The sequence below is a fragment of the Aotus nancymaae genome, unplaced genomic scaffold (assembly GCF_030222135.1).
Source record: "Aotus nancymaae isolate 86718 unplaced genomic scaffold, 86718_ANA_hifiasm-v0.15.2.pri h1tg000046l, whole genome shotgun sequence".
NCBI classification, from domain to species: domain Eukaryota; kingdom Metazoa; phylum Chordata; class Mammalia; order Primates; family Aotidae; genus Aotus; species Aotus nancymaae.
Window position 1 is genome coordinate 6,924,800 of NW_026988460.1, and position 26,492 is coordinate 6,951,291.

The 26,492-nt window shown below is 42.2% G+C and overlaps 1 protein-coding gene across 1 annotated transcript in view; it reads left to right on the forward strand.

Annotated features, from left to right (window-relative positions):
- GXYLT2 (glucoside xylosyltransferase 2) overlaps positions 1-19,364 on the forward strand; it is a 90,947-nt gene extending 71,583 nt beyond the window's left edge. The window contains exons 5-7 of the mRNA XM_012474206.3: positions 1,254-1,377; positions 10,277-10,449; positions 17,493-19,364. Of these exons, the coding sequence (XP_012329629.3) occupies positions 1,254-1,377; positions 10,277-10,449; positions 17,493-17,675 (480 nt within the window). The 3' untranslated portion in view covers positions 17,676-19,364. The remainder of the gene's footprint in view (positions 1-1,253; positions 1,378-10,276; positions 10,450-17,492) is intronic.
- The last annotated feature ends 7,128 nt before the right edge of the window (positions 19,365-26,492 follow it).

A 26,492-nucleotide genomic window follows, 5' to 3' on the forward strand; every position in this document is an offset into this window, starting at 1 on the left:
TTATTTTGGTAGAGACACAGTATCACTATGTTGCCCAGGCTGGTCTCAAACTCCTGGGCTCAAATGATCTTCCTGCTATGGCCTCCTAAAGTGAAGGGATTATGAGCACAAGCCACCATATGTGGCCTCTAAGAAACATTAAATGAAAGAAAATTAAATGCAGCACATCATGTTACTGTAGACTATGATTATTTTTATGCCTTAGAAATTTCCGGAAGAATTAATGGGGCATGGTGGCATGTGACTGTAGTTCCAGCTACTTGGGAAGCTGAGATGGGAGGATCGCTTGAGTCCAGGAATTCCAGGCTGCATTAAGCCACTGCACTCCACCCTAAACAACAGAGCAAGACCCTGTCTCTAAAAAAGAAAAGAAAGAAAGAAAAAGAAATGTCCAGAAGAATACCTAAGAGACCATTAATTATTAATTGTGAATACTTCTGGGGAAAGTGGGAATGGGATATGGAAGAATGTTTTTATTTTAAAAAATAAAATAAAGTAGCACCTAAAGTCCCACCTACTCAGAAGGCTGAGGCAGGAGAATTGCTTGAACCTAGGAGGCAGTGGTTGCAGTGAGCCAAGATCATGCCTCTGTACTCCAGCCTGGCAACAGAACGAGACTCCATCGTTAAAAAAAAGAAAGAGGTTCAGTTTCAGGCCAGGTGTGGTTGCTCACGCCTGTAATTCCAGTATTTTGGGAGGCTGAGGTAGGTAGATCACTTGAGGCCAGGAATTTGAGAACAGCCTGGCCAACATGGGGAAACCCTGTCTCTACTAAAAATTATTAAAAAATTAGCCAGGCATGATGGCGTGCCCCTGTAGTCTCAGCTACTTGGGAGGCTGAGGCACCAGAATCACTTGAACTGGGAGGTGGAGATTGCAGGAAACCAAGATTGTGCCACTGCACTCAAGCCTGGGTGACAAAAAAAAAAAAACAAAAACAAAAACAGGAAGGAAGGAGGGAGGGAAGAGAAGGAAAGAAGGAAGTGTTCAATTCCAGGCATGGTTTTCTAAGTGGAAGCCATAGGTTCAACTATCAATTCCCAGTACATCTAGTATCCGTGTGTACAGCTGACAAAAGAAATGCAGTCAACAGCCCAAATTTTGCTTTGTCCTGTGCCCTGAGGATAGCAGGACCTCTCCTCTATTTGTTTTCTTCCTCTAAAGGGAAGAAAACCAGTCCCTTTACTTTGTTTCTCAGTGGACAATATGTATTTGCTTTGCTTCAGCTGTTCTGATGGTTTTCTCTTTTCCAGAACAGCATGATTCCAACAGGTCTTGCTTGGGAGGACATGTTATACCCCCTGTACCAGAAGTACAAGAATGCCATAACGTGGGGAGACCAGGATTTATTAAATATTATTTTTTATTTCAATCCAGGTAAGTTATCTTTGGAGAATGCCTTTTGTGTAGGAGTATACCCAGCACGCCCCACGGAGCACATTCCATGCCCGGGTTGCTATTGACTAGACTTGAATAGTGCACAGAGGAGCCTGTGTTCCCCTGCAAAATTTGCCCTTTCATCCACCCCCCCCGGGTATCTGATGGAGGCGGGGCCTTGCACTACTGACACAGAAGTCCAAATGTTGAAACCTCCAACACTGGACTCCATTTTTAGAGAAAATCTTTTAGATTTTTGCTATACCATTCTTCTAAGAAGTATAGGCAAAATTGGTGTGAGGTAGAACACTACATGGAAATATTATAATCTAGGCAGGAGACCCTCTGTAGCCTAAACAATTGCTAGATTGAAGGAAATTGATTCTCAGGGTCCTTGGAGTTAAGGGTCATATTCAGGGTCAAAAGATCCTAGATAAAGAACTCAAATACCCAATTCCCTTTTGCTTTTCATCTGGGGCAAAAGATATTCTTCTTATATTGTTAGGTGGATGATTTGGTGGGGTAGAGGGAGAAAGGGAGATGAAAATTTCTGGTCTGTGTGTGTCTTTTTTCCTCTTCCTTGTTAAAACTTTATTCTTATTAAAAATTAAAACTGCTGGGTACAGTGTCTCATGCCTGTAATCCCAGCACTTTAGGAGGCCGAGGTGGGATCAGATGAGGTCTGGAGTTCGAGACCAGCCTGGCCAACATGGTGAAACCTCGTCTCTACTAAAAATACAAAAAAATTAGCCAGGCATGGTGGCAGGCACCTGTAATCCCAGCTATTGGAAGGCTGAGGCAGGAGAATCCCTTGAACCCAGGAGGCAGAGGTTGCAGTCAGCCAAAATCACGCCACTGTACTCCAGCCTGGGCGACAAAGTGAGACTCTGTCTCAAAACAAAAAAAAAAATTATAACTATGTTTTCTTCTTGAGAAAGATCTTTGGTCAAAAAAAAAGCAATTCTTACCTTACCCTTTTCAGGCCTTTCCTTTGCATTTAAAAATCCTAAAGTAGAGATTCCTGTTCAGAAAGACTTTGCCTGTGTTTGTATGTCACCCTTGAGACACATCCTGTGCACCTTTTTAAAAAAACAAAATTCTAGAATAAAACCCAATTTCATATGACTTTGGATCAAAAAGGATCAAATCCTGGAAAAGAAAAAAAAAATCAAGTTGAGGGCCAGGCGCGGTGGCTCACGCCTGTAATCCCAGCACTTTGGAAGGCCGAGGCGGGTGGATCACGAGGTCAAGAGATCGAGACCATCCTGGTCAACATGGTGAAACCTGGTCTCTACTAAAAATACAAAAAATTAGCTGGGCATGGTGGCGCGTACCTGCAATCCCAGCTACTCAGGAGGCTGAGGCAGGAGAATTGCCTGAACCCAGGAGGCGGAGGTTGCGGTGAGCCGAGATCGCGCCATTGCACTCCAGCCTGGGTAACAAGAGCGAAACTCCACCTCAAAAAAAAAAAAAAAAAAAAAAAAAAAAAAAATCAAATTGATACAGAGTTTCTTGGAAAGATTCCCAGTACTAATTCAGTAGAGGAAAGGGGAATGTCTTAGCTGTTCATCTGTGGCATTTTTTTTTTTTTTTAGACAGACTCTGACTCTGTCGCACAGGCTGGAGTGCAGTGGCACGATCTTGGCTCACTGCAATCTCCGCCTCCTGGTTCAAGAAATTCTCCTGCCTCAGCCTCCCAAGTAGCTGAGATTATAGGAGCATGCCACTGTGCCTGGCTGATTTTTATATTTTTAGTAGTGATGGGTTTCCCTGTGTTGGCCAGGCTGGTCTCGAACTTCTGACCTCAGGTGGTCTGCCCACCACCTCCTCCCAAAGTGCTGGGATTGTAGGTGTGAGCCACTGTACCCGGGCTTTTTTTTCTTTTTAAATGAGATGAAGTCTCACTCTGTCTCCCAGGCTGGTGTGCAGTGGTATGATTATGGCTCACTGCAGCTTAAACCTCCTGGGCTCAGCCTCCCAAGTAGCTGGGACTATAGGTGTACATCACCACACCCAGTTATTATTATTTTTTTTTTTTTCTGGAGGGAGAGGGAGTCTTGCTCTGTCACCAAGGCTGGAGCGCAGTGGTATGATCTCAGCTCATTGTAACCCCTGCCTTCCAGGTTCAAGCGATTCTCCTGCCTCAGTCTCCCGTGTAGCTGGGGTTACAGGCAGGCACCCACCACCATGCCCGACTAATATTTATATTTTTAGTAGAGACAGGGTTTTGCCATGTTGGTCAGGCTGGTCTTGAACTTCTGACCTCATGTGATCCACCTGCCTTGGCCTCCCAAAGTCCTGAGATTACAGGTGTGAGCCACTACACCCAGCCAATTTTTTAAATTTTTTGTAGAGATTGGGGGCAGTCTCACTATGTTGCCCAGGGTCCTCTGCAACTCCTGAGCTCAAGCAATCCTCCTACCTTGGCCTCCCAAAGTGCTGGAATTTCAGGCATGAGCCACTAGTCCTAGCCTCTTAGGGCATACTTTAATCCATTTCACTGTAACAGTAAGTCTGCATCTCTTCCTTTTTCTTCATAGATAGGTTTCATCTTTCTCTCTCTCTCTCTCTCTCTCTCTCTCTCTCTCAATCTCTCTTTTCTTGAGATGGAATCTCGCTCTGTTGCCCAGGCTGGAGTGCAGTGGTGTGATCTCGCCTTACTGCAACCTCTGCCTCCCAGGTTCAAGCACTTCTCCTATCTCAACCTCCCAAGTAGCTGGAACTACAGGTGTACACCACCACACCTAGCTAATTTTTGTATTTTTAGTAGAGATGGGGTTTCGCCATGTTGTCCAGGCTGGTCTTGAACTCCTGACCTCAGGTGATCTACTCTCCTCAGCCTCCCAAATTCCCAAAATGCTGGGATTACAGGCATGAGCCACCATGACCGGTTTTTTTTGTTGTTGTTGTTTTGTTTTTGAGACAGAGTCTTGCTCTGTTGCCCAGACTGGAGTGCAGTGGCACGATCTCAGCTTACTGCAACCTCTGCCTCCTGGGTTCAAGTGATTCTCTTGCCTCAGCCTCTTGAGTAGCTGGGTTACAGGTGCGCCCACCACCACACCCGGCTAATTTTTGTATTTTTAGTAGAGACGGGGTTTCACCATGTTGGCTAGGCTGGTCTTGAACTCCTGACCTCAAGTGATCCACCAGCCTCGGCCTCCCAAAGTGCTAGGACTACGGGCGTGAGCCACCACGCCCGGCCTTTTTTTTTTTTTTCTTGAGACTGAATCTCTCTCTGTCACCCAGGCTGGAGTACGGTGGCAGGATCTTGGCTCACTGCAGATTTTTCTGCCTCAGCCTCCCGAGTAGCTGGGATTACATGCACCTGCCACCACACCCTCCTAATTTTTGTAATTTTTGTATTACAGGCATCTGCTACCATTCCCAGCTAATTTTTTGATCCGCCCAGTGGATCACTTGAGGGAATACAGGCGTGAGCCACCACACCCGGCCCTTTTCTTTAAATATTGTGTTTGCACTTTGTCGTGTGGCTGAAACAATATGGACAGAGAGACTTACATCAGTCTCTCTGTTTGGATTCCCAAACTAAGGAATCCAAAAGATTCACACAGTTGCCTCCCCAGATCCTCTTAGCCTGTTGCTGATTATTTGAGGATGTGATTAGTGAGTAAATAATACCCAAAGGCAGTTGTAAACAGCTTTGCAATTAAACAGGAGTCCCTTGTCTTTAATTGGGGCAGAAACCAGAGGAGATTAATTGCTTCTACACTCTCCATCTGAGATCTATTGAGTAAAACAGGATATTGGAAAATAATTGTGACGTTGTTCTAAATTCTGGTTCTACGCAATGTCAAGTAAATAGCCAAGTTTTCTGGTTTTAGATGAGTGATTATTAGGTGGACTCCCTGATTGTTCTTTGTACAGCCTGCATTTGATCTTCCTGTTTCCCACTTTACCCAGGTACTTGATTAAACATGGGATCTTTGAACTGAGATCCAGCAAATATCCATCACATTGTAAGGTTTCTCTTCATGTATGTTAATTGCCAAGTACTTCCCACAAACCAGAACAAACTAAATTTGAAAAAAGATTTGTCACCTTTATCCCTGGAAAGGAAAGAGGGAGACAGTATTGGCCACAGCACAGCAGATAAACATGTTTATTGTTATGGTTCTTCAGGTTGCCATGGGTGATGCAATGCACATAAAACCTGTAACACATATCAGGAATGTTGTCATTATAGTCTCTTGTAACTGATAACACCGCTTTTTAAAATGTGTTTAAAAGTCATTAGCTAGAAAGTGTTTTAAAACTCTTGCTGTAATTAGTAAATACCTGTGGGTATATAATTGCAGTGCTGGGTAATAGACTGACTCGAGAAGAGACAGCTGAAACCCTTGGGGGCATGCATGTATCTATCCCACAGGACATTTCCTGGCAGGTGAGCCAAGGCAGCTTCATCAAGGGGTGGAAAACTGAGTTCACACCTTTACAGGTGAGTCTGAGTCAAGAGCAGAGTTCTATGGAAGGGGTAAATCTGACAGGAACCAAAAGAGAATTCTATGTAGAAAGATGTGTTTAGATGAATGCACTCAGATTTCAGGGAACACAACTCCACTCAAGCCAGCTAAGTAAGGGTGGATATTGTAAGAGGCCAGGGGCAGTCTCATGACCACACGAGTCAGGTCAAGCCAGGCTTTATGAGAACTGGCTTTGGGAAGTTGCCAAGGACCAAAGCAGTTTCTTCATCTCTCAGAGGCCTCGTGGTTTCTGTCATCTTTGCTTCTCTCCATACCAGTCTGATTCTACTCTGCCTCTCAGACCACATTCTCTGTTTGCACGTGGCCCAGCCTGATTGTCAACCCCAATTCAATACATATTCATAAGTCCACAACCAATGATGATGGATCTCCTGTGTTTCTTTTTTTTTTTTTTTTTTTAATTTTTTTCTCACCCCTTCACCCCTCCTGTATTTCTTAATTCAAATTCTTGACAAAGAAAAAGAGACTGGCCCAGCCCAGCTGCAGCTGAATTCTCTAATTTGGGAACCACCCTTGATCAGGCTCTAGAGGGGCAAAGACCTGTGGCATTTTCCTCTCTCAAACATGACCACATAGGTCTACTCCTTCTTCAAGGGCAATTTCTGGAAAACTAGGAGGTGGGTAGCGAAGAAAATGAAACCAGCCAAGTATAAATGACAAGGCAGGGCATCCAGCTAGAGTAGAGGCAGTAAAATTCTCCCTGAAGGGAGAGAGAAGAGCTGAAATACCCATGGAGTACAGTAGATTGTGAGTTGAGTGTGTGATACTAGGGAAGTGGAAGGAATTCATGGGGACCTAAGGGAGCAGGACTCACTCACCTGGGACAGGTCTCTTCAGTGGCCCCAGGAGTGCCTTATTCTCTTCCTGCCTGGGGTCACTGTAGCCCTGCCCTTGAGCATGCAACCACATTGTATATATTCACCGCACCAAAGCACCCAGCAACACACAGTCATGAGTTCTGTATTGTGAGGTTGACAGGCCTTGTTATTTGATATTGGTATTGGTCTGGGAAACTGGTAACAAATCACTATTTCGGGAGTCTGGGAAGTTCATGAGCCCTGATGTAAAACACAAGAGAAAAGGACAAAAATTGTACAGTCTGTGTGAGAAGGGGTCATGTCAACTTTATGTCTTTCACAGTGCAAGGCTCAGTGCTTTAAATGGAGTTGGTGTTCAAAACTGTTTGGTTGAATGAATGGAATTAAGAGAAAAGAGGGAAGGGACAAAGTGTTCATAAATGGAAGAGAAAGAGCCATAGCAAGGAACATGACCAATCTAAACTCATGAAGGCAGAAATTGGCCTTTTCTGTTACTTGCTTTGTCCACAGTGCACACAGCAGACACTCAACAAATATTCATTGATTCAATCAATCAATGTATTCACAAAAACAGGCTCAAGCAGTTCATTCAGCTGGAAGCTTTAGAAGGCGCTTAAACAGCACAATGTAAATGCTCAGGTGGGCATCATTAATGAATGATGTGACGCATTAGGTGACAAAAGGAAGCAGTTGGGCTGTGGCCAGGCACAGGCACAGTTCAAAAGCACTTTTTTTTTTTTTTTTTTTGAGACGGGGTTTCGCTCATTACCCAGGCTGGAGTGCAATGGCATGATCTCGGCTCACCGCAACCTCCGCCTCCTGGGTTCAGGCAATTCTCTTGCCTCAGCCTCCTGAGTAGCTGGGATTACAGGCACGCGCCATCATGCCCAGCTAATTTTTTGTCTTAGTAGAGACGAGGTTTCACCATGTTGACCAGGATGGTCTAAATCTCTTGACCTCGTGATCCACCCACCTCAGCCTCCCAAAGTGCTGGGATTACAGGCTTGAGCCACCGCGCCCGGCCTCAAAAGCACTTTTAGATGTTTTCCTTTATTTAGCCCTCACATCCAACCTCTGCATTAAATTGCAGAAAGGTCACACAGCTCATAGAGGAGTTGTGATTCAAATCTAGATAGGGTGACTTGAGGATGGCCACTACTCCATCCCACTTAGGGACCACGTATGTCCAAATGTTCAGGTAAATCCAAGTAAGGGAATGTCATGGTAGAATGGAGTTATCCTGCGAAAAGAGAATATCACAGTGTGTGTTGAGCAATCAGGAATTCGATAAAGGGTGCCTAAATGTCACTGGCCTGTAAAAGACTGAACCATGGAAACATACACAGCCTGCCAGATGGGATGTGTGACAATCACTTCATTCTTTGCTTTCCGTCTTGAAGCTTACTGTAAGTAATCACTAAGCAATAATTTTTTTCCGTGAGACAGGAATGCCATCAACCCAATGAACAAGCACATCTTGAAGTTGCTTTTCCAATGGTTGTGGTGTTACTGATTTGTGGTAATCCTCTCTTGTGCTCTCTCACAGGGCCTTTCTCATGATCAGCAACACACATTTGCAGAGAGCTTTGATCTATACTCCTCTGACCCCAACCTCAAAAAGCATCAAGCTGTGGAGCCGGGAAGCCAGGGGTTCATGAATATATTGCTAACTGTATAATTCTGGTCACCAAGAGGAAATTTTCTGAATCCAATAGGATAAGTTTCTCAACACCAGCACTATTGCTATTGTGGGGGACTGTCCTGTTCGTTAGAGAATGTTCAGAGCACCCACTAGATGCCAGTAGCAGCCTCCCCCATGTATAACAGCCAACAGTGTCTCCCTCCAAATATTGCCAAATGGCCCTGGGGTAGAGGAGCGGAGAGGGGGCAAAATTGCCCCTGGTTGAGAACCACTTGTTTAGAGATACAAACACACCTGTGTACATATGTGCACATATGGCCACGGTGCATATAGTTACCTTGGCATAGGGCTTTTTTGTCTTTGCTTTTTGCTTTGGGGTTTTTCTCTTTCCTGTTGTAGGTGGGGAGTTTTTTGTTGTTGGTTTTTGTTTCTGAGATAGAGTCTCACTCCGTCACCCAGGCTGGAGTGCAGTGGTGAGATCTCAGCTCACTGCAACCTCTACCTTCCAGGTTCAAGATTTCTCGTGCCTCAGCCTCCTGAATAGCTGGGATGACAGACTTTTCTGACTCCACGCCTGGCTAATATTTGCATTTTTAGTAGAGACAGGGTTTCATCATGTTGGTCAGGCTGGTCTCAAACTCCTGACCTCAAGTTATCTGCCAGTCTCGGCCTTCCAAAATGCTGGGATTACATGTGTGAGGCACTGCACCAGGCTGAAGGTAGGGGTTTTGCTGTTGTTTTTTTTCTTTTGTTTTTGGTTTGTTCTTAATCTAAAGAGGAATCTTTGCCTTAATCTTGACTCCCCTTTTTTAGATCTGTCCATTTTACAAAACCTTTCCAAAGAGTTGATTACAACTGCTAACACTATTTTTGACATTTTTGTATGTATTCTTTTTTTTTTAAGACAGATTCTCAGTCCATCACAAGCTAGAGTGCAGTGACATGATCATAGCTTACTGTAACCTCTAACTCTTGGGCTCAAGGAATCCTCCCATCTCAGCCTCTCAAGTAGCTTCAAGTGTGCCACCGTGCCTGGTTAATTTTTTTTTTTTTCATTTTTTATTGTTTGTTTTCTGTTGCCCAGGGTGGAGTGTAGTGGCATGATCTTGGATCACTGCAACCTCTGCCACTTCCTGGCAATTCTCCCACCCCAGCCTCCCAAGTAGCTGGGATTACAGGCACCTGCCACCATGCCTGGCTAATTTTTGTATTTTCAGTAGCAATGGGGTTTCGCCGTGTTGCCCAGGCTGGTCTCAGACTCCTGACCTCAGATGATTTGCCTGCCTTGGCCTCCCAAAGTGCTGGGATTACAGGTGTGAGCCACTGCACCTGGCCAAACTGCTAATTTTTAAAATTTGTGTAGAGACAGGTGTCTCACTATGTTGCCCAAGCTGGTCTCAAACTCCTGGCCTCAAGTGATCCTTCCACCTTGGCCTCCCAAACGCTGGAATTACAAGTTTGAGCCACCACACCCAGCTCGTACAACTGCTAACACTATTGAACCACTACTGTATGCTTGATACCCTGCTAAGCATTTTAGATGTGTGTTTAAAATTTAATCATCAAAATCAGATAGTGGTCATATTGTTCCCAGTTACAGATAAGAAAATGAAATTACAGGAAGTTAAGTGATTAGAGACTGATTTCAGTGAGAGAGTTGGGATTTGGACCCGGGCTACCTGATGCCTGTGTTTGCCTTCTTATTTAAGATGCTATACTGCCTTCCTTTTTTAGATGAAACCTACATCATCACTGTGTGCCCCTTCAATTCTTGATCTCAGAATTTTGACAAATGGGGCAAAATTTTGATCTATGTGTAAAAAATCACACTCCTGTATCTTGAAATTATGTGCTGTGTACAGTTAGCGAAAACAGTTTAATCACTTGAGAACTGGCACTGACTCTGGGCACATATGTCTTTTTATTTTCACCACCAGAGTGTCTCTATGTATTCCCTTGCCAGTGGAACTACCGTCCCGATCACTGCATGTATGGAAGCAACTGCAGAGAGGCTGAGCATGAAGGTGTCTCTATTCTGCATGGAAACCGAGGTGTCTACCATGATGATAAGCAACCAACATTCAAAGCACTCTATGAAGCAATACGGGATGTAAGTGTGTTCTTGCTGCTGTTAGCAGATGTGCTTATCCGCACAAAGCAATGCTGGCACTTTAGTCACCTGTCCCTTTGAAGGCCAAATATTCCCAAAACATAGAATTATACCAGTTATTCCCAACCTAGGTCACTCTCTGTCACTATATCCACTTGCCACCTTGTACTATATCCTATCTACTTGACTTATTTCCACATATACCATTCATTATCTTTTACTTAAGTAAATTTACTTTAGGAAGAAATTTATGTGTGTTTTTTTGTTTTTTGGTCACCCAGGCTGGAGTGCAGTGGTGGGATCTTGGCTCACTGCAACCTCCACTTCTCGGGTTCAAGTGATTCTCCTACCTCAGCCTCCCAAGTAGGTGGGATTACAGGGACATGCAACTATGCCTGGCGAATTTTTGTATTTTTATAGTAAAGACAGGGTTTCACCATGTTGGCCAGCTGGTCTCGAACTCCTGATCTCAACTGATTCACCTGCCTCAGCCTCCTAAAGTGTTGAGATTATAGATATGAGCCACCTACTTTAGGAGGAAATTTCATGTCACAAAGACAGCTCATGCCTTTTGCCATAGTGGAAGGTAACACATTAGGGTGAAGATCAGACAATAAAGAGAAATTGATATCATTCAGTTCTAGCTAAATATGTTGCCTGGTTGCCAGCTCCAGTCTGTTACTCAATCGGAGGTCAGGGTGGTCAGTTAGGACAAGGAGCCAAACTGAAGGTAGCAGTCAAGCCTTCATTTGCTTAACTGCAGAATGCGTGCAAGCAGCAGAGAGAGGCCCTGTCTCCTCAGTCTTCCATTTTTCTCCACCAAAGGGTACAAGATAAGAATCAAGTGGATACAGCACAAATGGCAGGAACCTTCTCACTGCCCAGGGGCACTGGAGAAAAGGTTCTTGCCTCTTTATGGACCCATGGGCCAGGGATGGGAGAGAAGAGGAGAAAATAGGGTAGGAATGCAGGTATGTGTATGAACATGGCTGGCTGGAGCCCTTTAAGCAACTCCCTCAAGAAAACTGCAACATAGTAAGAACCCATCTGTACAAAACATTTAAAAAATAAGGCAAGCTTCATGCCTGTAATCTCAGATCCTTGGGAGGCTAAGGCAGGAGGATTGCTTGACCTCAGGAGTTCAAGGCTGCAGTGAGCTATGATTGTACCACTTCACTCCAGCCTGGGTAACAGAACAAGATCCTGTATCAAAAAAAAAAAAAAAAAAAGAATATTTCATGACACAAGAAAACTACATGAAATTCAAATTTCAGCACTGCTAAATAAAGTCATATTGGGAACCAATGACACCCATTCATTTATGTATTGTCATTTTTCTTTTGGTAGAGATGGGATTTTGCTTTGTTGCCCAGGCTGATTTCAAACTCCTGGCCTCAAGTAATCTTCCCATCCCAGCCTCCCGAAGTGCTAGGACTACTGAGCCATCGTGCCCAGCCATTTATGTATTGTCTATGACCATGTTGGCACTGTAACAGCAGGATGATTAGTTGTGACAAAGAACATGTGGTCTACAAAGCCTAAAATATTTACCATCTACTCCTTTACAGAAAATGTTTGCCAAACCCTGACATAAAACATGTAGAATTTATTAGGCTTTGTTGTTAAAAATTGAATTCACTTAAGTTTCATGAAAAGGCTTTGGTAGAAGTGAGGTTGGGGTAAATCCCATAACATAGTAACATTTTTTTTGTGTATAAAAGTGTGCATTTACAAAAAAGAAAAAAAAGAGAGACCCAGCACAGTGGCTCATGCCTGTAATCCAGCACTTTAAGAGGCTGAGGTGGGAGGATTGCTTGAGATCAGGAGTTTGAGGTCAGCGCAGCCAACATTGTGAGACTCCATCTCTAAAAAATGAAATTGGCTGGGTGTGATGGCTCACACCTGTAATCTCAGCACATTGGGAAGTTGAGGTGGGCAGATCACTTGAGGTCAAGAATTCAAGACCAGCCTGGCCAACACAGTGAAACCCCATCTCTGCTAAAAATACAAAAATTAGCCAGGTGTGGTGGTGCATGCCTATAATCCCAGCTATTCGGGAGGCTGAGACAGGAGAATTGCTTGAACCTGGGAGGCAGAGGTTGCAGTGAGCCATGATTGCACCACTGCACTCCAGCCTAGGTGACAGAGCGACACTCCATCTCAAAAATAAATAAATAAATAAAATAAAACCCAATTAACTAATTAATTAATTAAAATAGGCCCAGTGCAGTAGCTCATGCCTATAATCTCAGCACTTTGGAGGCTGAGGCAAAGAGTTCAAGACCAACCTGGGCCACATAGTAAGACCCTGTCTCTGAAAAAATGCATTCAAAAAAAAAAAAAAAGAAAAGAAAAAAATAAGGCATGCATTTGGTAGGGAGAGTCCTGGAAAATTCCAACTCTGAAATTCCCAGAGTTGACTGGGGGCAATGGCTCACACCTGTAATCCCAGCACTTTGGGAGGCCAAGGCGGGCGGATCACCTGAGGTCAGGAGTTTGAGAGTAGCCTGACCAACATGGAGAAACCCCATCTCTACTAAAAATACAAAATTAGCTGAGTGTGGTGGTGTATGCCTGTAACCCCAGCTGCTCAGGAGGCTGAGGCAGGAGAATCACTTGAACCCAGAGGTGGAGGTTGCAGTGAGCTGAGATCACACCACTGCACTCCAGCCTGGGCAACAAGAGCAAAACTCCATCTCAAAAAAAAAAAAAAAAATTCCCAGAGTTGACTTCTGTACAGGGAAAGTGTTTAGCATGCATCCAAGGAAATGTCTTTTTCTTCTACATTTCCTACTGTTTGGTTTTCAAAGGCTGGGTGATTTAATTATGCAGAAAATTTGTTCTGTGCTTAATGATATCCTCACATTTAAATATTCAAACACTGACTCTGGGGGCAAACTCATTCAGGAGTACAAGCAGAAGTTAAATAATACACAGCAGCCACATGTCTATCAGAGCCACTCTCGGATTTCTTTTGTGATCTGTCACCTGTGGTTTGGATTGATTAGTTGTGGTTCTTGAGTTACAACTCATCTTGTTTGTTTTCTGGGGGATCAGAAAGAAGGCTGAACAACTTTGTTTCTTAAATGATTCTACTTAGTACATTCCATGATTTTCCTCAGTTGGGGCTAAAAATACAGTTTTCATTCACAGACATTTAATCAGAAAAATCACTAACCCTGACCCAAAATGTGAGTAAACATAAAGAGACTGTATCATAAAAGATGTATTTCCCCATCCTCTACAATGCTGTGAACCTGGAGTTGGAATTCTCCCTACCAAATGCATACCTTATTTTTTTCATTTCTTTTCTTTTCTTTTTTTTTTATTGAATGCATTTTTTCAGAGACAGGGTCTTACTATGTTGCGCAGGTTGGTCTGGAACTCTTTGCCTCAGCCTCCAAAGTGCTGAGATTATAGGCATGAGCTACTGCACTGGGTACAGAGCTTGCCTTTGGGCCTGAACAGACGGGTTCAAATCCCAGTTTTGTCACTTTCTGGTAATTCGCCATTAACTGTGCTCTTACCTTACTGGGCCTCAGTTTTTCATTTATGAAGTGGAGGTAAGATTATCTACCTCAAAGAAGTGTTGTGAGAATTCAACAAAATGATAGTCTTTACACTTTAGTACAGCACCTGACTTACAGTGTGTGTGATAACGAGACGTTGTTTCAGCCAGGCGCAGTGGCTTACACCTATAATCCCAGCGATTTAGGAGGCCAAGGCAGGTGGATCACTTGAGGTTGGGAGTTCAAGACCAGCCTGACCAAAATGATAAAACCCTGTCTCTACTACAAATACAAAAATTAGCTGGGGGTGGTGGCGCATGCCTGTAATCCCAGCTACTTGGGAGGCTGAGGTAGAAGAATGGCTTAAACCCAGGAAGAAGAGGTTGTAGTGAACCAGGATTGCACCACTGCACTCCAGCCTAGACAACAGACCGAGACTCCATCTCAAAAAAAAAAAAGATATAAAGAAGTTGTTTTGATGATAACAATTTTACACTTTCCCTAGCTTTTTCACATTTCTCACTTTCTTCTTGCTTATAAACATTTTCTCTATATGTATTTTTTCTCTTTCTATCTCTCTTTGAAAATGTTCCCTCTCTTTCTATTTCTCTCTCTGTCTGTTTCAGGTGCTCACAGACACCCTACCCTGTGTGTTACATGTTTGTGTGAAAGGGCAGTGCAACTTCCAGGCAAGGAAGACATCTATCATTAGACATTTTTCAATAATTTGCTTGACAATCACTTATGAAGGACCTATTTTATGCAGAAACAATTCTAGTTTCTAGGAATTTGGAAGGTAATAAGATGGACAAAGCCCTAGTCTTCAAGAAGCATGTATTCTAGTGGGGGAAACCAGACAATACTCATTGAAAAAAGAAAGAAAAATCCAGCCTAGGCAACATAGTGAAATGTGTCTCTACAAAAATGAATAAAGAAAAAAAAAAATTAGCCTGGTGGCACATGCCTGTAGTCCCAGCTACTGGGCGGGGAAGGGGTGGGCCTGGGGTTGGAGGATCCCTCGAGTTTAGGAGGTCAAGGCTACAGTGAGCTAGGACTACGTCTCTGTACTCCAACCTGAACAACAGAGCAAGACTTTGCCTCTATAGGAAAGAACAAAGAAAAACAAACAAACAAAAAAAAAAACTGGGCGTGGTGGCAAGTACCTGTGGCCTCAGCTAATTGTGAGGCTGAGGTGGAGGATCACTTGAGCCCAGGAGTTCCAGGCTGCAGTGAACCATGATTGCCCCTCTGCACTCCAGCCTGGGGACACAAGACCCTATCTTAAAACAAACAAACAAACAAAAATCCTCTGAGATAGTGAAAGGAGTTCAAAAGGTGTAAAAAGAGTGGGCTGATGGGTCCAAAGTCCCGGTCTGGAAAGGAGCATTCCACCAGCTGGGGGCGCCGGGAAGGCTGCTTTTAAGTCCTAGACTTATCAGATGGAGGCAGCCCTGTGGAAGATTCCATTAAGCAGAAAGAATAACCAGGGGAAAGTCCCAGACAGAGTCCGGAATGAATTTGGTGTGCTGGAAAGACAGGAGTGGCCAGGTAAGAGGAGAAAGGAAGAGAGGGGAGAGTTTACAGGAAAGCCCCTTCGGGAAAGTGATAGGCTCTTGATTTATACAAGGGATGCAAGAGTGAAAACACAAAGGCTATTTATTTGTGAGCCTAATCGCAGCCACCCAGGTGAGCAGTGGGGCTGGCATGGGCTTGTGTGGTAGCAGGAAAATGGGAAGAAGTGGCCACATTACAGATATGTTTTGAGATAGAGTTTACAGGACTTGCTGATGAATTGGATGAGGGTTGTCAGGGGAAAGAGGAATTGAGGGTGATTCCAAGGTTTTGAACTATCCTGTTCCCATTACTGGGGCTACAGTGGTGAAAAGGACAGATTCAGGACTGCCCTCAAGGGATTTATCAATGGTTTTAAATTTTGTGATTAAAGAAAAGGGATCCCAAACTTGGTCTGGGACAGAACCTTCTTGTATTATGTAATCCATAATCTCCTGAGAAGAAATTGGCATCTCTAATAAACCTGTGTAAGCAGCATTTCTGATGAATTTTAAAAGGATTGAGATTTGTTCTAGGAAACCAGACACCCACCTCTGCTGTTAGGCAAGAGTGTACTGACCCTTACCCAATTCTTCTTTCCTTTCTCATTAGTCTTTCCATGTAAATGCCCTGAACAAGAATGGATCTTTGACTTCATCTATTAGCAGCTTTCTTCCCTTTCAACAAGTCTGTAATAAAACTTTGACACATGTACATAACTAAGTGATCTGAAAGATTTATTTTGGGAAATACTGCTCATAGACATATTCCATGAAAAAAACATAAGATTTTTTAAAAATGATGATCTCAAAAGCCCAATATTAAGATAGTAGTAAACAATCACTAATATTTGGTACCTGAATTATTAAAATATGGTTTATTGCCAATAAACTTTACTAGTAATTGCTAAACTCTGAACTTCATGAGATTACCATAGACATACCCTAAAGTTTCTTCATTAAGATTACTTTTTTTTTTGAGATGGAGTCTCACTCTGTCACCCAGGCTGGAATGTGGTGGCGCGATCTTGGCTCACTGCAACCTCTGCCTCCCAGGTTCAAGCAATTCTCTTGCCTCAGTCTGCTGAGTAGCTGGGATTACAGGCACACACCACCACTACCACCATGCCCGGCTAATTTTGGTATTTTTAATAGAGACGGGGTTTCACCATGTTGGTCAGGCTGGTCTCAAACTCCTGACCTCGTGATCCACCCGCCTCAGCCTCCCAAAGTGCTGGGATTACAGGCGTGAGCCACCGCACCAGCCTAAAATTACTTTAAAGGCAAAAAAGATGAAGAATTCATTGTTTTGTTGCAGTAGATTTCAAGTGAGTGAAGTCTTAAGTCTTGCTTCTACTCAGCATAAACATGCTATATATAGACTTTCCTGGCCTTAGAGACATGTATCATTTTTAGATTGTAAGAGTCTTAAGGACCCAAATAAATCTTTACATTTTTATTTTTATTTATTTATTTTTTTAAAGATGGGGTTTCACCATGTTGGCCAGGCTGGTCTTGAACTCCTGACCTCAGGTGATCCACCCACCTCGGCCTTCCAAAGTACTAGGATTACAGGCGTGAGCCACTGGGCCTGGCAAATCTTTATATTTTTAAATTTTTATTACTAGTCTTTTTTAGTGAAACGGGTCTTTCCATGTTGCCCAGGCTGGTCTCAGCCACTGGGCTCAAGTGGTCCTCCTACCTTGGCCTATCAAAGTGCTGGGGTTACAGGTGTAAGCCACCATGCCTGTCCTTTTTCTTTTTAAAGAGGTAAAAAAAAATGAGGTTCAGAAAGTTTAAATGATTACCCGAGATTGCACAGCTGAGACAGGATTTTAACTTAGATCCTCAAAGGTCTTTTCACTTGTCCAAACCTGAGCCTGTGTGCTTATCATAATTCTTGTGTCATTTCTTAGTAAAAGTGGTCTGCATCTAAAATGATATTTCCGTTACTAAAATAAACTTTTTTTTTGTCATCTTTCAGTTTCCCTTTCAAGACAATCTCTTTCAATCCATGTATTACCCCCTTCAGCTGAAGTTTTTGGAGACTGTGCACACTTTATGTGGACGAATCCCGCAAGTTTTTCTGAAGCAAATTGAGAAAACAATGAAAAGGGCTTATGAGAAACACGTCATCATCCATGTTGGCCCCAACCAGATACACTGAAAGTTTTGTCTTATTGGAAGTCAATTAAGTATCTTGTGACCAAGGAAATATTGATCTTTAAGCTGCCTGGGTCTTTTTGTGTGAATATTTAATGGTGCTTCACGACTGTTGAGTTTTTAAAAACCTTGTTAAATTTTGCCAGATCAGTTGCTCCCAAAAGGGAATATGCTTTTCTTTATTTTTTTTCTAAAATGCTATTTATCTCTAAAAAAAAAAAAAAAAAAAGACTATTATGCATTTAACATTGTTTAAGCAGGTTGAGCTAGCTGTGAAAGTAGCTTTTGTGAGCCTTCCAATTCCTAAATGTCTGAGACCATTTCCGTGGCACCTGAGGTGTTATATTGATCTAGCATTCCTGAGACTTTCTATGCAACTGACTCCCCACACCCGTGTTATAAAAGTAATACACACTTGTGAAACAGACAGACACACTTGTAGAGCATATGGGTTAATGGCTCAAAATTAAGATTAGATTAGCCATAATCCTGTTGACCAGTGGAAAAAATTGTTTCCATTTTAATGCAGTTCCTTCCAGCCTTTTTTCTCTACTTTTGCATTTTCCACTCTAACACACATCTAAAACAGGTAATCTTAGTAAAAGCTGGACTTTTTGCTGAGATATTTATGTAGGGGACTAAAATATTAGACAAGATGATTATGTGTACAGAATTTTATTTAAAATACGTCTGAGAGGAGCATTCAAATTTCAACTACTTGGACAATGTTAAAGGATGAAGCATATATCTGGGGGTATTTCTTTTTCTTTCTTTCTTTCTTTTTTTTTTTTTTGAGACAGAATCTCACTCTATCACCCAGGCTGGAGTGCAGTGGCATGATTTCGGCTCACTGCAACTTCCCCTCCCAGGTTCAAGTGATTATCATGCTTCAGCCTCCTCCCCAGTAGCTGGGATTACAGGTGTGTGCCTCCACACCTGGCTAATTTTTGTATTTTTAATAGAGACACAGTTTCACCATGTTGGCCAGGCTGGTCTCGAACTCCCGACCTCAAGTGATCCACCCGCCTCAGCCTCCCAAAGTGCTGAGATTACAGGTGTGAGCCACCGCACCCAGCCAATCTGAGAGTATTTCTAAAGAAAAAATTGTTTTGATTTGCGGAGGACTAAATCGTAATAAATTTCTATGCAACTATCGCTTCTGAAAGGAAATTCAGTAATTTTTGTGTTTACTGCAGACAAAAACATTTGATCTGTTAGTCATGAGTAGCTGTGGTCATCTCTCTTTTTTAAACTCTTGGGCAATGGGTGGAAATCAGAGACCACTTCAAATTTAATGTGTACAGAATAAATAGTTCAGCTTCTTCTGTTGGCAAGAAAATTTAACTTCCTACCAGCCTTAGAAAGGTCTCTTTAAACAATTTCTTTCCCCCTGGGGTTACCCAGCTGGTCTATACAGGCTTTAATCACCTCACTGTAGTGGAGGAAGTTGAATATTCTCTTCCCCAAAGGGAGCTGCCTTAATCCCTAGTTGCTCATATAGTTGGTATCAGCGTAGCAATGTTTTGCATAATGCTTTATTTTTCTCAAATGACTTTTGCATAAATGATCTTCTTGATATTTGGAACAGCCTGGTAGATTTAGTAGGGGCCTGAATCATCTCTATAAGGTAAACAAGGAAACTGTAACACAAAGAAATAAACATAATATAATTGCTATTCTGTAAGACATACAAGTCTGTGTATGATGCATCTTATTTACAGAGAAATTTTTGGAAATTAAAATATTAAATACCTTTTGTTATGCAGAGACAATGATCTGAAAGTATAAAATGAAAAATATTATCTTGTTGATGTAAATGTGATATCCTATATATTAGAATCCAGTAAGATATCATGGGTGCTATATTAGCAAAAAAAAGTCTTACCCTGAAAAAACTAGATATGAAAATCTCAGCACTACACAGAACTGTATAGATGTCAGTCAGTTTTGGTAGGCAAGGTCATTATAGTAGTAACAAATTTAAATCTAAAATTTTAGGGTAATGCTTTCCTTACGATCAGTTGCCCTGTGATTTGTTAAGGAAAATACCATTACGATGGGAAACTCTTATTTTTGATGTTATGTTTTATGTTTCCTTATTTGACCACTAGAGGTGGCATCATTATTTTGTAACTTTAGTACTAGGCCTTTCATTTGTGGTAGGGACACTTACGAGATGGAGCAATTTTTGAATTGTCTTTTGCATAGGGGAAAATGCTTCTTATATACCCATAAATTGGGTGTTAGTGAAAGAGCCAGAATGGAATATTATTTCCTAATTCCATCCCAGTTTCCTTTCTACTTATTCAGAATGGCCAGTGAAACACACAAATGGCACTCAGATTTGTTGATGGCTCACAAACTGAAAGAGATTCCTTCCCTCCTTTGGTAAGTCACACAAAAACATCTGCTGTAAAGACTTCAAATACAATGCCTTTCTTTTTTATGACAGCCAAGTTTACCCACAGCTCTCAACTACCGGTACTGGTCTGACTGTGCAGAAAAGGGTTGCCCAAAAAGGTCAATGATATAACCCTAGAACATTCTAGAATTATGAATTTTGAAACTGTGAAAACAGAATCTCGTGTGGTTGTCTGCCTTGGAATTCCTGTGCTGTATCCTGAAATTTTAGGTGAATTTGGCAGAAAATTTAGGGAAAATTTGCTTTTCTAATCCTTACTGCCTGAAAGTGCTAATTATTTTCCATAGCTAGGATATTACCATGAAGCAATATTTTCTCTGCCTTTGGTAACTCCCATTAAATTACTACATTAACCGTCTTTGAAATCTGGGAGCCACAAATTTTAATTCAGTGGCCTGCTAAAACAGGTACACTGTGGTCTAAAGTTTGCCAAAGGTGGTGCTGCCCCATATGCCACATTGAGTATTCTGAAGAAGGTGGGCCAATTCTTTTCTCTCCTCCTGCCTTGCCTTTTCTCTCTTCCCTTCTGTTTTCTTCTTTACTCATTTCTTTTTCATTTCTGTTTAATGCATACAACTATGGAGTTCCATTACAGAAGTCAAGAGCACTTTCTGATAAATGTGACAGTAGTTTTGTATGCATCAAGATTGAGGTTTTTCAACAGCAATGTCACTAGAAATGCTGACAGTATTTTTCTTGCTAAGTGTTTCTCCAGTATAAATCTCAGAAATCATGACTTACATGGAAAATCCTAATATTTAAACCATTATTAACTGGCCAGAAAAGCAATTTAAGTTTTTCTTCAACTTCCAAAATGGCAATTTAGCACTTTGGATACAATGCTCCAAGCTTTACTATTTATAAGATATGTCTATTTCACATTCAGTGCTTCCATTGCAAATTATTGTGACTTTTACCAAATTCGGTGTTGAAATGGGTATTTATATGGACTCAGGCATTTGAGAGTATTTCTTTTATTTGCAGTTATGGTGTTCATGAGCAAAAACAAACCAAATCATACAAAACATTATTATTCACAGTTACTGAAAACAAAATAATGATCTAATAACAAAATAATCAAACCAACCCAGCCTGAAAACAAGACAACATTCATTCCAAATTTAGATTTATTCATAAATATTATCTGATATTTGTACATATAAAAGATAAACTAAATGTGTTTGATAAACCAACATGAACATGATTTCATCACTGAATTCAGAAATGTTAAGTTCTATGACAGCACAAATCTTTCTTTCTTCCTTTCTTTCTCTTTCTTTCTTTCTTTCTTTCTTTTCTTTTGCAAGCTAACACAGGACATATTCTTTTTTTTTTTTTTGAAATGGAGTCTCTTTCTGTCACCCAGGCTAGAGGGCAATGGCACAGTCTCACCTCACTGCAGCCTCCACCTCTCAGGTTCAAGCTATTTCTCATGCCTCAGCCTCCTGAGTAGCTGGGACTACAGGCACACTCCACCATGCACCACTAATTTTTGTATGTTTAATAGAGATGGGGTTTTACCACGTTGGCCAGGCTGGTCTCGAATTCCTGAGTTCAAGTGATCCGCCTGCCTTGGCCTCCCAGAGTGTTGGGATTACAGGCATGAGTCACTGTGCCTGGCTGACATACGCTCATTTAATAGAATTACAGGGAAATTGTTTATGTTTTTCTTTTTCTCTCCTACTTTTTCATATTCCTCTTTTTCATTTTTGCCTTTCCCTTTCTGTCTATGACATAAGCTTCTGAGTAGTACCAAGAAGCTTGGCTTTAGTAGCAGAATGACAGAACTTAAGGATCCCTGTGCAGGTAGGACTAAGTTCTAATCCTTAAACCAAATCTTTATGTTAAGAGTTTTCCAGATTTCTTTTTTTAAATCAAGCAACACACACACACAGAAAAGGAGGAGCCAACATTTGTTGTACCTGTGAACTGAGGAATTATAGATAGTTAAACCTTAGGTCAAATCATTTCACAATTGCATTGGTGGTAATTAAAGCTGATGAGATTTCTCTGACAAAGAGACAGAAAGTTTTGTCCTAGTTTTTGTGCTTCACAGGCCAAAACTGGAAATATTCTTGTCTGCAAAATAAAATGTTTATATTTGTATCACCATAGGCATGAACATGTAAGAATCAGGTACAATTTCTGCTTCATCAGTTTTACATGTTTGTGTTGTCACTGAAAAATTGTACCCACTGTTTATAGCTCCCAAGAAACCCCGAATTCATTTCTTTGTTTGTTTGTTTTTTGAGATGGAGTCTTGCTCTTGTTGCCCAGGCTGGAGTTGAGTAGCACAATCTCGGCTCACTGCAACCCCCACCTCCTGGGTTCAAGTGATTCTCCTGTCTCAACCTCCCCAGTAGGTGGGATTATAGGCACCCACCACCACTCTTGGCTAAGTTTTATATTTTTAATAGAGACGGGGTTTCGCCATGTTGGTCAGTCTGGTTTCAAACTCCTGACCTCAGGTGATCCACCTGCCTCAGCCTCCCAAAGTGCTGGAGTTACAGTTGTGAGCCACCATGCCCGCCTCTGAATTCCATTTTTATGTTGGAAAACATCTTTTTTTTTTTTTTTGTAATTTTTATTTGCAAAGAAATGAGCAGGAAAAAGAATACTCTAAAGAAAAGGAATTATTACGGCAAATTAAAAGGGACACAAGAAGGCGGGGCGCGGTGGCTCACGCCTGTAATCCTAGCACTTTGGGAGGCCGAGGCAGGTGGATCACAAGGTCAAGAGATCAAGACCATCCTGGCCAACATGGTGAAACCCCATCTCTACTAAAAAATACAAAAAGTAGCTGGGTGTGGTGGTGCGTGCCTGTAGTCCCAGCTACTAGGGTGTCTGAGGCAGGAGAATTACTTGAACCCGGGAGGCGGAGGTTGCTGTGAGCCGAGATCACGCCACTGCACTCCAGCCTGGTGCCTGGTGACAGAGCAACACTCTGTCTCAAAAAAAAAAAAAGAGAGACACAAGTACTATGATTTAATTACTGTCTTGTCTTTTAAAAATGTCACCTTTTTTTAAATTAAAAGCTTTAAAAACATGTCTTTGGGTATTATTTTGGAGGTATGTTTCTTTTTATAAGATGTCAAGTTTAAACATTTATAATAAGTAATATTTAAATTCTTTTTTTTTTTTTTTTTTTTTTTTTTTTTTTTGAGACGGAGTTTCGCTCTTGTTACCCAGGCTGGAGTGCAATGGCGCGATCTCGGCTCACCGCAACCTCCGCCTCCTGGGTTCAGGCAATTCTCCTGCCTCAGCCTCCCGAGTAGCTGGGATTACAGGCACGCACCACCATGCCCAGCTAATTTTTTTTTGTATTAGTAGAGACGGGGTTTCACCATGTTGACCAGGATGGTCTCGATCTCTTGACCTCGTGATCCACCCGCCTCGGCCTCCCAAAGTGCTGGGATTACAGGCTTGAGCCACCGCGCCCGGCCGTAATATTTAAATTCTTACAACTAGTAATGAAATATTTGGTTTAGTAATTAGCTTAGTCTATTTTTAAACATCATTAAAATTTGCTTTGTTTATTAAAATGCCATCCTATAATGTTATATGATTTTAATGGTGTTTTCTGTTTAATATAAAGAGTTTGAAGAATGTGAAAATTATTTATCTATGTTCTTACATTTTATTTAACAAAATCAAGCCTAACTTGTTAGCTAGTACACATATCAAAAATAACTGACTAAACCAGATGCCACGGCTCATGCTTGTAACCCCACATTTTGGGAGGCTGAAGCTGGAGGATTGCTTGAGGCCAGGAGTTCAAGACCAACCTGAGCAACAAAGCAAGCCCCTATCTCTCAGAAAAAAATTTAAAAATTAGGTGGGTGCGGTGTTGCACACCTGTAGTCCAGCTACTCAGAAAGCTGAGGTGGGAGGATCATGAGCCAGGGAAGTCAAGGCTGCAGTGAGCCATGATCACACAAATGCATTCCGGCCTGTGCAACAGAGTGACCCCGTCTAAAAAAAAAGAAAGCCAGGTGCAGTGGCTCACACCTGTAATCTCAGCACTTTGGGAGGCTGAGGCAGGCAGGTCAAGAGGTCAGGAGTTTGAGACCAGCCTGACCAACATGGTGAAACCCCATCTCTATTAAAAATAAAAAAGTTAGTCAGAAATGCTGGTGTGCACTTGTAATCCCAGGTACTCGGGAGGCTGAGGCAGGTGAATCGCTTGAACCTGGGAGGCAGAGGTTGCAGTGACCTGAGATGGTGCCACTGAACTCCACCCTGGGCGACAGAGCGAGACTCCATCTCAAAATATTAATAATAATAATAATAATAATAAGGCTGGCACAGTGGCTCAAACCTGTAATCCCAGCACTCTGGGAGGCTGAGTTGGTCAGATCATAAGGTCAGGAGTTTGAGACCAGCCTGGCCAACATAGTGAAACCCTGTCTCTATTAAAAATACAAAAATTGGCTGGGTGTGGTGGCGAGTGCTTATAATCTCAGCTACTCGGGAGGCTGAGGCAGGAGAATTGCTTGAACCTGGGAGGTGGAGGTTGCAGTGAGCCAAGATTGCACCACTGCACTCCAGCCTAGGCAGCAGAGCAAGACTCAATCGCAAAAGAAAAAAAAAGGTTCTATATTCAGACAAACTTGGACTCAAATCCTCGCTTATAAATTATTAGTTGTATAACCTTGTAGAGAAGTAGCTTAACCTCTCTGTGCCTGAAACAACAGAAATTAAAATATCTAACTAACCCTTATAAGGGTTAGTATGACAAACAAGAGATATAATAATAAGACTTTTAGCATAATGCTGATTCAAACCACTCGCTAATTTTAAAAGCATGCCTTATGATCATGTCTACATTATTATTGTAGAAAAGTACAATCTGGGGCTGGGCAAGGTGGCTCACATCTGTAATCTCAGCACTTTGGGAAGCTGAGGTGGGCGGATCACAAGGTCAAGAGATCGAGACCATACTGACCAACGTAGTGAAACCTCGTCACTACTAAAAATACAAAAATTAGCTGGGCATGCTGGCGCTCCCTTGTAGTCCCAGCTACTCGGGAGGCTGAGGCAGGAGAATTACTTGAACCCGGAAAGCAGAGGTTGCAGTGAGCCAAGAATACACCACTGCACTCTAGCCTGGTGACAGAGCGATACTCCATCTCAAAAAAAAAAAAAAGGTCAAATCTGGGTGCATTTAAGTAAAACATGAGGCCGGGTACACTGGCTCATGCCTGTAATCCTAGCACCTTGGGAGACCCAAGCGGGTAGATCACTTGAGCTCAGGAGTTCATGACCAGCCTGGGCAACACGGGTAAACCCAGTCTCTACTGAAAATACAAAAAATTAGCCGGATATGGTGGTGTGTGCTTATAGTGCCAGTTACTTGTGGGGACTGAGATGAAAGGATCGTTTGAGCCTAGGAGGTTGAGGCTGGCAGTGAACCCAGATTGCTCCACTGCCCTCCAGCCGGGGTGACAAAGTGAGACCCTTTCTCAAAAAAATTAAAAAAATAAAAAATAAAACATGAAATTTCAGAATATTTAAAATATTTGTGCCACCTGCCTCCACTAAATAAATGACTAATAGATTTTTAAAATATCAGATGGAAGGAATGACAATTTACCAGTCTACCATGGTGTCCTATGTTTACTTACTAGAGGGTTCATATGCAGAAGTTCTGCCCTCTTTATCTTTTTAGAGGAACTATGTAGCAAAGTGTGACTCACTGGCTGCAGTACTTTGCAGTTCTCACTACAATCCTGTTTCTGTCTGCTTCCTAATCAAGTCCTTTAGTTGGAACAGAGTTCAAAAGCAGCCTCCCCCTCTTTCATCACAATCTCACAATATTTCCCTTCCTTCTCCTTCTTCATTATTCCATTAAGTCATAAATCTCACCAACATCTACCCCATGCTTCATCCCAGAAACCTGGGCATTATCTTTGTCTCTTTCCTCCCCCGATTTTACATCATTGTCATCACTTCGCCACTAAACCACACCACTTCCAGTACCAATTTCTGTGGTAAGTTAAACCCCTTTGAATTTCCAGTAACAGAAAACACAGCTGGAACTAGCATAGAAAAAAAGAGAATAGACTATGTCTACCTCCTGAATATTAACTGAGTCAGCTTCCTCTTTTTATCTTTATTGCTATCTCTGCTCAGAATCCTTTGAGTCCCTGTCATCTCCGGCCTGTATTGTGCCCTATGTCTCTCTTCTGTCTCTACATTCACTCTGGTTCCCTCTAAACCATAACCCACCCCCACCCCATATTCCCGTTAGCTCTTAGTATAACGCCTAAGCCCCTTTCCAAATGTCTCAGAGGCCGGTCATGGCGGCTCATGCCTGTAATCCCAGCAGTTTGGGAGGTCAAGGCAGGTGGATCATCTGAGGTCAGGAGTTTGAGATCAGCCTGGCCAATATGGTGAACT